Source organism: Miscanthus floridulus, chromosome 3, assembly GCF_019320115.1.
Source record: "Miscanthus floridulus cultivar M001 chromosome 3, ASM1932011v1, whole genome shotgun sequence".
Taxonomy (NCBI): domain Eukaryota; kingdom Viridiplantae; phylum Streptophyta; class Magnoliopsida; order Poales; family Poaceae; genus Miscanthus; species Miscanthus floridulus.
Window position 1 is genome coordinate 78,743,374 of NC_089582.1, and position 12,596 is coordinate 78,755,969.

Sequence of the window (12,596 nt, forward strand, 5' to 3'; positions counted from 1 at the left end):
CGCTCTTTTCCATCCCCCTCCCCCCCCCCCCCCCCCCCCCCCCCCCCCCCCCCCCCCCGTCCATCATCTCTCTCTCTCTCTCTCTCTCTGCGCAGTGAAGCTTCCAGAACCCTCTCTCCATGGCCTCCTCCTCCTCCTCCGGGCGGCCTTCACCGGTGCAACCGAGAATCCGGCCGTCCCCGCTCGAGCTCGGATTCGGAAACCCTAGTGCCAGCCACAACCCCTCCGTCGAAGACAGGGTGGCCCTGCTCCTCCGCGCCGCGCACGACGGTTACGTCCCCAAAATCAAGAGTGAGCTCTCGAGATGGACACGGCGATTACGGTTTCTATGTGCTCTGGATGATCTGTTGACTCTAGTTTTCTGCTTTTGCTTTTGGTACGGTTCGCGTTTCGGGGTCTGATCGAATTGTTGTGGGTTGCTGTTGTTGCGCAGCGCTGGCGAAGCGGCTGGAGGAGCATGCTGAGATGAGCGTGGACGAGGCGGTGAGATGGGTCCAGGCCCCGTGGAGTAAGGGTCACGGGCCGCTGCACATGGCGGCGTCGGCCGGGAAGTTTAAGGCGTGCAAGTACCTGATCAACGATCTCGGGCTCGATGTCAACGCGACTGGCACCGATGGTTCGTATCTTCTTTCTATTTTTGCTTTTGCATGACGTTCGCTGGGTAAGCACTAGGAGGGACGGGATGGTTGGACCGTTGGATCATGTTTCTGAGCACGGGAAGGGAGACTTTGATCTGATTTATGGGATAGGTCGAGGGTTACGTTTATTTGCTCGCTTATTTGTTTTGGAGAAAATTACTGGAAACTGGCTATGGTGGCCGATGTGAGTTCTGTCACAACATAGGTAATTAGGTATGCATGCATGATAGTATATGAAATGTGGTCATATGCATCCATGTAACCAGTAATCATGTCTTATTTCTTCCCAGTTTCTCGGAGTGCAATTTGTATTTTATTCGGAGTCTGCCTAGGTTGTAGTTCAGCAATCCCTCCCAATTTCCATTGACAAATACAAACCTGTGCGGCTGAAGGATGGTTTATGTGAAGATCTTATGCGATTTCAAGTTTCTTTTGCATTAACGCAAATGGGTTTCCACTCTTAATTATTATTTTTTGTTTCCAGAATAGGGGACCTTTATCTGTTTGACGAAAACTTTTGCAAATAGTAGTGTTTGTGAAATAAAATGCACGTTGACTCATGGATTTTGGAGAAAATAGCTGGAAACTGACTATGGTGACTGATGTGACTTCTAAGTTCTGACACAAGCTGGGTGTGCATGATAGCAGATGAAATCTTGTAATATGCACGTCACCAGTAATCATGTCTTTCCCAAGTATTTTGGAGTGCAATTGGTATTTTATCCAGAGTCTGCCCAGGCCTTAGTTCACCAATCTCTCCCAATTTCCATTGAGAAATATACAAACATGTGAGGTTGGAGGATCATATTTACATGGAGATGGTATGCGATTATTGGCAGTTCCTTTCGCATTTGATGTGAACCGGGTTCCCAGTCTTATATTTTGTTTCTATAGTATTAATAAAGAGGTAAACCTTTGTCTGCTTGGCAAAATTTTGGCAAAGGGTTGTTTTGTGGGAAATGCATGGAGTTTTAATAAAGTCTACCATTATAAAAAAATGATATATATAAGGTAACATTAACTGTGATGGCAGTGTGAGTCATGGATCTCATTGTTTAGTTTAATTTAATCCAATGGCGGACCTTGCCTCAGATTATTAGGGGGGAGCAATGCCATAAACAAGTTACTAATGAACTAATGATTCAAACACTACTGTCTATACTAAACAAGTACACAAACCAGGGGTGGCCATGGCCCTTTCTAGCCCTAAGAAAGCTCCGCCCCTGGTTTGATCCTTATGCCATGATACAGGAATACAGGATACACCTCTGTAATACTACTATATGTTTCTATTACATATGACTTCATTTGGTTATAAGCAATAAGTGTTGATCATTCTGATTGCCACTTGCCAGGTGCGACACCACTAGTTTTCGCAATACATGGTGGTGGATCTTTAGCTGTTGTGAGGCTTCTTCTCGATCATGATGCTAATCCTAACAGAGCAGACATCTATGGGAGTTATCCTCTCCACATTGCAGCGATTAGAGGTTCTCTTTACCCTTGAATATGCGAAATTTGGACTTCCTTTTGCTGTTCTTCGAGCTTTACTATCATGCCAAATGTGTTATGTAAGGTAAATTTCAGGACTTAGGTTTATTATTGCCTAATGCCTATTGGACATACATTGTGGTCATCTAAAGAGTTGACTTGGTTACTAGAACATATATAAGTCATTATAAACCACCACTGAATAAAGGCATTGGAGAAAAAAAGGGGAGAGAGGGACATGGTGCTGTTGTTGCACTGTTGCTTGACTTAAAACATTGATTTTGAGTTTTGACCATGCTGCTTCCTTGGTTGCTGGAAACCTTAAACATTCACTTTGCGGTAAATAACTAGTTTTCCTAATGCTTTCCAAACTTGTTTTTGCTGTTAACATATGGTTACTGTTAGGTATTTTAGTCATGAAACAGAAACACATCTCACTTAATATACCCATAAATGCAACACGGCATGATTATTTCCCTCTCTTTTGACCCAGGTTACTATGAAATATCAGAATTGTTATTGTCAAAAGGAGCTTGTGTTGACCCACTGTGGGAATCTAAAAGTCCACTATATATTGCTGCCCAATATGGAAATGCAAGAATGGTGGAGTTATTGTTGCATCATAACGCAGAGGTAATAGTTCTTTTCTTACCAGCTCTAATTTGCTCTTCTTACCAATACACGGTGTACAGGTTTAGTATTTAATTTGTATCCATGATAAATAAACCAAAGAAGTAACAGCTGGACTAATTTGTTTGGAAGTAGAAATGCTCGTGTCTGTCTTCTTCACCATATTTCACTTCTTCCATCGAGGCTTGAGGGTTCCACATGAAATCTTGTTTGTTGTCTGCCTCAAAATCTGATTGGATTTTGCATCTTTTGTTCTGTTACCATTTAATTGAATGCATATGTTCCATATGACAACTCATTGTAAAACAAGATCATATTGTATATTTTCCTAATGGTCGTTTGAAACTCTGGATTCCGCATTTCGGTCACTTTTCTAGTCTTGCATATTATTGCATGAATTATCCTGCGCTGTTCGAGAAAAGATATTTTTATGACATGGATTTTCAGTTCTTATACAGTTAGGATAGCGGATGCAGTAAAACATCATTATCTATAACAAGCTTTCAATTATTCTATTGGTTACTTTTTGAGTTTCATGGAAACAGGTAAAACTTTTTTTGTAATTTGATTTTAGAAAGCGGGCCTGGTGCAAGCGGTAGAGTCTTACCGCCTGTGACCGGAAGGTCCCGGGTTCGAGTCGTAGTCTCCTCGCATTGCCCAGGCGAGGGTAAGGCTTGCCACTGACACCCTTCCCCAGACCCCGCACAGTGCGGGAGCTCTTTGCACTGGGTACGCCCTTTTTTATTTTAGAAAGCCATTTTCTGCTGTATTTGTTTTCCTCTGTAAAACAATTTCTTTTTTTTGCTTGTGATTTATATTCCAGATTCTGGATTAAAAAAATCGATAAAAAGTGAAATCCGAACAACCTCCAAGGATAGCCATGGTAAAGCCAGATTATACTATACAGTCTGGACATAAGCTTATTCATGTTTTAACGAGCATGGAGCGTGGGTCCCTAATTTTGTTGTATCTTTTTTGAGGTTCCATTTGATTAGTGCATTGAGACAACATGCCAAACTCTGTTAATGAAAGCTAGATTTTACCTAAAGGGGGCATTTACGCCCAACGATGTATATGAAAATTTTATTGTGGGCACTAGTGTTTCCCATCTGCGTGTTTATAAAGTAGTCAAATCAGATATGGTACTTTTGGTTAAGTCTTCTATTTATTATTCTAAAATTCGTATTGAACTGCTCTTTTTTTCTCCAGTATCCATGTCATTATTTTTGTACAAGTAATGTGTTCTTTTTCTCATCTCCAGCCTAAAGATGTGGTATACACACCGCTGAAAGCAGCAATCTCTGCTCGTTCATTGATAGGCTTGGAATTACTTATCAAGGTGCAATGACTTGTCCTGTTAGAGTTGTTATTATTGATTCCCTACAAAGATCTTACCAAGGGAACTGGATAAATTTGATTTGTCATTTCTAGGATGAGCACAAGTTGAAGCTTTATAAGAAAAGCTGTGTTTAAGATTCTGTATCACTCTATTTTGCAGGCTGGCGCCCCTGTTAATATTGGTCTGCCTGAAACTCCACTGATAGCAGCTGCAGCTGCTGGCTTAACTGACTTTGTCAAGTGTTTGTTGAAAGCTGACGCAAATGCAAACATACCCGATGATGTCAGTTTTATCCTAACACTTAGTTTTCATTGTCACTTTTGAAGAGCTTATTTGTTGTCTATGAGTTTATCATACTTTCAAGTTTGACTAGTGTGGAACTTTCTTGTAATATTGTGTGTTTGCTACTAACAGTTTACGGTAAAATGCTGCACTTTGAAGTCCTATGTTATCTCTTTTTTCTTAGAAAGGAAATAACAAAATTGTAATGTTGTTGACACTGAAATTGTATTATCCCTCCCTGGCACCATTCAGTAAGTAGAGATGTGGGGCACATTAGCCATCCTCTCAGCTCTCACAATTGGGCCATAATTGGCAGAGATGGGAGATCACTTGTTCTTGAAACCATGATTCTTAAGTAAGAATCCAATATTGGAGTAGGGAAAAGGGAGCCCTTTCCTGGTTCTCCTGACCTTAGGTTTTGAGGTTTCAGAATGGTTTACTAACCTCTATGGTGGGATCCGTCATGGAGACCTGACGATTGTATAGACTTCGCTAATTGCTGTATTCTAGTACAAACTTTTATCACAATACATGCCCTGGCCTGGAGAATTGCCTCTGATTCCTAACATACACTCATTTCTGACCTTAATTCTGCTAGAGTAAAATGGCTTTCCACATTTTTTTTACTGATTGTGAAACAGAAAGCCTAATTTTAACCCTAAACTCTTGTATATTTATTTGATAACGTTCTCCATGACATTCTTCTTTTAAACAGAATGGTAGGGTTGCGATAGAAATTGCTGCAATCCAAGGATGGAAAGAATGTGTCGAGGTTCTTTTCCCTGTCACGGCCCCTTTGGCTAGAGTTGCAGACTGGAGCATTGATGGATTACTTCAACATGCAAGATTTATGAGTTCCAAGCCACAAGTATGGACAAAAACTTGTGGACTGCTAAAATCATGACATCATTTGACTTTAGAACTTATAGTTTCAGTTCATCATATATTTCATATTTTATTTGGCTTTCGGTTGTGCATGTTATTTAGCATCCTGTGCTCCATGAAGACAATGAACCTGATTATGAAGCAGAAGGGGATGCCACATTCTGTAGAAGGGATTATTCTCATGCATTGACTCTCTATACTATGGTAAATTTTTGTATCACACGTCTCTTTAGACATGAGAGGAACTTCTGTTTGCTGACAAAAACTCACTTTCTGACATAACGCCTAGTACACTGTAGCTGACTGTCCTGATCAATCAATAAAGTAGTGTTAGGTTACCTTAACATATGGTCATTGCCTTTATTTTATTTTAATGAACATAACATCCATATAAGTTCTAAGAAAGCAAAACTGGTAGTATATCCTTCAGCACGGGGTGATTGTTATGCTATGTCCTACTGCCTTCTTGGCCTTCTTTGTTAAGGATTAACATGATCTTTGGTTTAGTAAACTTAAATCATTAAATGGATGCAGGCAATGGAAATTGACCCTGATAATTCAACCTTGTATGCAAAGAGGAGCCTTTGCTTTCTGTACACAGGCTATGAAGGAGAGGCTTTGGAGGATGCTACTACCTACAAAGATATGCATCCGGATTTATCAAAATCCTGCTATGAGCAAGGAGCAGCTCTTATTCTGGTCAAGGTGGGGAGTGATACAAATAGCAATGACTTTTGATTTTCCATAATCTGTGTCATGTTCCATCGTTATTTATTCGCTCTGTTGTCTTTAGGAGTATGGCAGAACATGCGAAGCACTCTTGCCTGGCTTGAACTCGGATTTTTGAAGCAAACCAACTGACAAAGCAGTTCGGGTAACTTCCACTTGATTGCCTTTATTCTTTGATTGAATATATTTGCTAAAATAGAATGTTCGAATACGGTAGGATGGATGTCTTACAATAGTGTATACTGTTCATATGGAAAGAAACAAAGTTTGTAACATATTAGTACCCTAATGTATGACTGGTTTATGTACTTTTACCCCAATGTTGAAAATCTTTGTTTTCCAATTATGTTAGGAGAAATAACTAATCATGAAGTTAACACTTAACCGAGTTTGTCTGTGTGCTTAACTTGTGCTCTAAGTTTCCACCATATTTTGCAGGGAAGGACCATCCGTGAAGAAAGGTTGTTAGTGTAAGGGCAAGAAAGAAGGTTGTTACTGCACAGGAAAAACAGAGGTTCCTAGCTGTTACTCCTTACGCTTATTCGTATAGTCGTATAGTACTACTGCACAGGCAACAACAGAGATTCTTAGTTCTTAGTTGTTGATACGATTAGGTAATACAGTGGCACAGACAAGATAATGACGGATGAGCATCCGTCCAAAAAACATGTGGTGTTGTGTTTTTGTTGGATCCTGCTTTTTCTTCAGTGTGGAACTTGTTCCTGTTTTGAACGGCTATTGCGTGTTATATACGTGTTATATGTACATGTACTGAGCTGTAAATGTGGTCCAATGCTGGGCCCACCATTTAGACATGATCAAACAGTTGTTGAAAGCACGAGAACCTTAAAACAGATGATAGTGGTAATACTGATATTGTGAGTTTTGGTATGGTATTGTTATGATATATTAACCTTGTGTCCATCATATTGGTCGTAAGAGACATTATTTTATAAATAAAAACCTAGGGACAGAGATGTGAGAGGGACCATATTCTCGCTTCATCGAGAAACGATTTAGATGATGAATCAGAATTACTTTTATGGAACCATTTGGATGGTAAGTTAGATTCTGATTTTTAGATATATATATAAATAAAATAAGTTCCAAAAAAATTAAAACTTTTTGCAGACAAAGAATAATTTAAATACAACTTATTTTAATTTGTTTCACTTAAAAAATGATAACTAGAAAAAATATTGTTGCTAGTTTATAGGAGGAATCAGAAACAGAATCTAGCAAAACCACACTAGAGCCGTTTCGTTCAGCCAGGCAAAAAGCTAGAAACATTCCGATGTAGAAAGGATTCACATTTAATGTGTTTGGAAGTGTTTCTTGAGATTCTAACCAGAATTAGAACCGTTTCGATCGTCCAAATAGCCCCTAAGTCACTGCAGGTGGCACTGAGGTCCAATTGCAAGGAGCCAACCGTAAAGTAGACTCATTGGCATATATGGCCATCGGGCCACGGCCCGGCCCGCTCGGTTCGGGCCGGCACGGCACTGCGGGCTGCTCGGGCCATGCCGAATTGTGCACCGTGCCTGCTCTACGGCCAGGCACGGCCCTATGAGCCGGTAGTCGGGCCGTGCCGGCCTGTTGAGCACGGCCAATTCTGCGGGCCGTGTCAGCCCACAGTCCCGGTCCCTTTAAATCACCTCAAAAAATTCATCTCATACAACACTTAGCAAATATGACATTCTTAATCAGATCACAAGCACAAATTATAAGTTCTAAGTTCATAGATTACAACTTCTAAGTTCACATTCACAGGTCACTCAATCAGATCACTTACCAAATTTCACATTCACAAATCAAAACTGAACTCAACTCCAAATGACCAAATCCAACAAAACAAAAGACACAAGAGAGACAATTAAGATAACTGAGCTGTTTGTGCAATGCTGCCTCATTAAAAACTTTTCTAGATAAAACTCACCCTTGTGAGAAACCCTACAAAGAAAAAAGAGTGCAGCACAGCTCTTAATTAAGTCTTAAATATGTTCAAATGGTCTCAAGTCTCATAGAAAATAGATACAGATTACAGTTACAGACCACACTCTCAACTCTCAAGTCTCAACTCTCAAGATGTAACAGCAGCAGCACCTCCAGATATAACACTAGCACCCCTAGTCTCAACCAGCAGCATCACTAGATGTACCAGCAGCAGCACCTCCAGATGTACCAACAGTAACACCCCCAAATGCACTAGCAGCAGCACCCCCGGATGTACCAGCTTCATCTTCATCGAGATATAAATTCTTGAAGGAATCCTTCAACTCTTGGTTGTCAACAGCATGTTGTAACCTTCTTTCTCCTAACCCCTAATCCTTTATGCAAGTCAGCATCTCCACAGTTTCAGACAACAAACGTCGTCGCCGCTCCTCAATGATCCTTCATGCTAAGCTGAAACATGATTATGAAGAGATAGTAGAAATATGAATTGACATAATATCTCTAGCCATGATAGATAGGATTGGATAGGTTAGTTTGTGGTCACGCCACCAGAGAAGTAAATCAAAATCATCCTCATATGCAGTGACATTGTCACTGTCAATATAAACTGTGAGCTCACACATAACAGAACTAGATGTAGATGAAATGGGGGCAGAGGCAGGAGAAGGACCAACAACACCAGATCCAGGGCCTCTAAAGATCCTTTCCCATGCCTGTTTTCTTTTACCTGTATGGCTTGCAGGCTGTGTAGGCCTTTGAGACCAAGCTGCACCAAACTTTCTCTCAATATTTGTTAAATAACTTATAAATTTTAGTTCTCACATCAGCATAATATGAACTGTAATCATAACCAGTGTACTCTTTAAGTAATTGCAGAACATTAAATAGACCTCTCATCTTAGCTCTAGGATCAAGAATGAATGCAAATGAATATAACAGAGGTATGTCCTGTCAGTATTTAAGGAATTTAAGCTTCATAGGATATACAATAGACAATTAGATTTACATCTTTTTCACTTGCATGCAAATATGAAGCAATATCAAGAAGATGGTGCAGAATAAGTGGACTAGTTGGATAATAAATACCAAAAAAACAACAGTGCTTTCATAAAATATTTCTAGGAACTCTAATATCTTAGCTACATGCCAATGCCTTGCAGACAACAATTGTGATCCATAATTGGCATTAATGAACACAAAAAAACATCCTTATATGGAACCAAGTGTTTAAGCATAAGGTATGTAACATTCCATCTAACATCCATATCTAAGCTAAACTTTCTAGGTTTAACACCCTGAGCGGTACAGTAGTTCTTGAACATAGCAATTCTTTGATTAGAGGAATTCAAGAAGTTAATAGCAGATCTTAAATCTTCTATGTAAGGTTTAAACCAGATTTTATAATTAGATTAATGATATGACAAGCACAACGTTGATGCATAAGACTATAGTTAACCTTAGAAGGATCTGCAGGCTCAGGTGAAGAATCAACCCCAAAATAACCAGCAAACAGAGGTGTCAAAGTACTCATAGCCCTAGCATTAGAAGAAGCATTGTCCTAAAGTTATAGAGAAAACCTTATCAATTAGACCATACTCCTCAATCACACAAGCAATTCTTTTAGCAATATTTTCACCGGTATGTTTCACCTCAATCAACCTAAAACCAATAACCTTTTTCTGTAACTCCCAATCAGCACTGACATAATGAGCAACAACAGTAATGAAGTCTTCCTTAGCATTATCAGACCAAATGTCTAAAGTCAGTGCAACAGAGGAAACAACAGACAACACATGATTCTTAAGCATATTACGACGTTCAGTAAACAGCTTACTAAGATCTCTGGTGGGATGTGTATATGGAGAGTATCTTAGTTTACTGCTTTCCTTGGGTGCTTATTTATCTCTTGTGGGGATGGGCTGCAATGAGTTTGCTTGTAGGTACGCTAACCACGAATGCGTAGATTGAATGTAGCTGACGACTAGCTATATATCGAGAGAGTACGTGTTATGCCACCGATATAGAACGTGATTGCCACCTTAGGCTGGCAATTTTGTGAGGACGAATAGGACGAGCATGCATCATGATTGTGCTTGTGCATAAATATGCTTCCCTCACCTTGTTCTAATACTAAGTAACTTGTGAGCAATGTGATGCTACTATCTTCCTTGTGTGAAGCTAGACAAAATGTCTTCTTCCATGCCGCTTGAATAGCTGTGCTTGAAGATAGTGTGTGATTAGCTTTACCTTGTGTGTTACTTCCAAAGGAAATAAAAGATAACAGTACCTTACCACTAGGTTCGCATGTTTATGTGTAGTGGTGTTGTTGTAGGTGACTACTTGTTAGGTGTGAGCTTTGTGCTTAGTAATAGTCGCTTAAGCTAATTAGATTGAGTATTTTGAAATGCTTGCTTAAGACCATGATGTAGGTGCAGATGCTCGTTATCTAGGTAATACCATAGCTGTCACCCCTTTTGTCCTCAGTAAGCATACGAGTGTTGAAGAGCGCTATCCTAGGGACAACGTCCTAAGTTTTGATGATCTCATGGTTGTCATCTCCAATTAAGTTCTCTTTTAGGAGCCTGATCATGTACACGAGGTTGTTAGCCCTTGAACGTTGCAGCTACGAAGACCTTTATCCATACCTTTGCTTGACCTTAGGCCCAAGCTTAGTTTTCGTAATTGCTTGCATGTTCGTGGTTGTCCCGCTCCTGTGTGGGAGGACCCTGCTACAAAAAATCCTTGTTAGATCTCATTGCTCCTCCTACTGATGATCTGGTGCAATGCTAATCGCTATCTATCCTAGTTTTAGAACATTTTTCCTCGTAGATCATGTTATTGCTTTATCAACTGAATCCCTAGTCAGTGCTTTGGCTGTGTCCCTCAAATCTCATTTATTTTGTCTCCAACTCTCTCAAGTCTCTGAACATTTATCAGTCTTGATCTCATGTTGCTGCTCGACAAGACCAAATCTCAGGTTAATCATTATCTGATAATCACTTGGTGGACACAAGGCATATATAGAAATTCAGCAAGAGTCTCCTGCTTAGTTGCCTTCGGCAAATAGGCTATGCTCTCTTGCGCTGTGTTTTAATCTTCGGATCCTCTGCTTGTTGACTCCTAACCTTGTGACTACCTTTGTTTGCTATCCCTCCTTCGCATAGTGCTTGCTCCTATGCAACCCAATTTGTGTCATGTGAGATTTCTTGTGGGTTGTATGTTTAGTAATGGTGCCACGATTAGCGATCTATGGTGCCAGCGACTGAAACCGAGAGCCCCTGTGGGTGCACACACAAGGCTGTGCTGCTCGGCACGCGCTGGTATCGAGGTTTCTAGTCCCGATCCATTGCAGAACTACACCGATGTGTTATTTTCACATGAGCTCTTCCTTGGTTATCTCTCGTTATCATGGTAGAAGATCTGTATGTTGAATCAGATGCAATAGGACTTCCTTCTGGAGTCGTCCAACGGTTAACCTTTGAAGAACAGGTCACTAACACGAACTTAACAGACTACAAGAGATGGTAGGCAAGTGACTCTACTTGACTGCCCTTGTAATGACGTCGGTCATCTAGTGAGCAACTTATGTCATTCTTGTTGGATCAGAAAGGTGCACCACACTTAAGGTTGAACAAGTTATCAGTCGGATGATGAATGGACTAGGATATTATGTGCTGTAATATGTCACCTAGTATATATGAGTTCCTGTCCAAGTTCTCAATCTTTAGGTGCATAAGGATCATGTAGATGAACCGACCTTCTTTGGTGTGACCCCTTTCTACTGACTTCAATGGCGACCATCTGTTAGGCTTCGACCACAATTTTTATTATCAAGAGTGAAGATTTAGAACTGTTAGTGTTGAGAGACAACTGATTAGTTACTAGACGGAAGCTTAACCTCTAGCTAGGTGACAACTTTTTGCTAATTACAAAGGTTATGTCTCACAGAGCAATGTTAAGCAATGTAACAGCAAGCCGTTTAGCAATGTAACTACTGCTTTGTTTTCCAAAACCTATGCTATCAAGTCAATTCCATCTTGGATAATCACACAGATAGTATAGGACATTGTATCGGCTACGTAAGGAGCTAGCGAAAGCACGTCCCTAGTTTTAGTCAGCATCTTTGTGCCCTTAGGTGCCACTAACACATGTGTCCGAACTCTATTGGACGAAGTGCTAGAGGATATATAGGAATGGTTCCTTATTTCTGTAGGACAGTCCCTCCATGTAGAGTATGCTTTGTGTCCCAAAAACATAGCCACAAGTCCAATGCTTGTGCGTCATCAAGTTAGTGTCTAAGTCAAACGATTTAAGTTGTTTCCTGAGAACCACATATGGAAAACATTAGTCTACATCCTCATAGAAAAGTGCTGCTGCTACTGCTATACAAAGAGATCAAGAGTATAGAACACACACCACAACGTGTGAAGCAAAGAAAGAGAAGAATGAGAAATCTGTCCAGATTTTAGGGTACAAAACCGAACATCTTCAAGCCAACGATTAGTGACTCAAACATGGTTGGAATGGCCTCAAACTTTGGTGACCTCATTTCTCACTTAGGACACACCGATGCCTTAAGTTTGTTTGAGGATTGGTTGAGTGAAACATCGGATTTGAGAGATGTTTTGTCAATACGATACACTATAATT

General features: G+C 40.3%; 1 protein-coding gene across 1 annotated transcript; it reads left to right on the forward strand.

The window, feature by feature from the left end:
• Positions 1-203: 203 nt before the first annotated feature.
• LOC136545976 (uncharacterized) lies at positions 204-6,140 on the forward strand. Its single transcript, XM_066537953.1, has 10 exons — positions 204-291; positions 434-616; positions 1,994-2,128; positions 2,623-2,762; positions 4,021-4,098; positions 4,258-4,380; positions 5,096-5,248; positions 5,368-5,469; positions 5,800-5,970; positions 6,059-6,140. The coding sequence occupies exons 2-10, from the start codon at positions 466-468 to the stop codon at positions 6,110-6,112; spliced, it is 1,107 nt and encodes a 368-aa protein (XP_066394050.1). The 5' UTR covers positions 204-291; positions 434-465; the 3' UTR covers positions 6,113-6,140.
• The last annotated feature ends 6,456 nt before the right edge of the window (positions 6,141-12,596 follow it).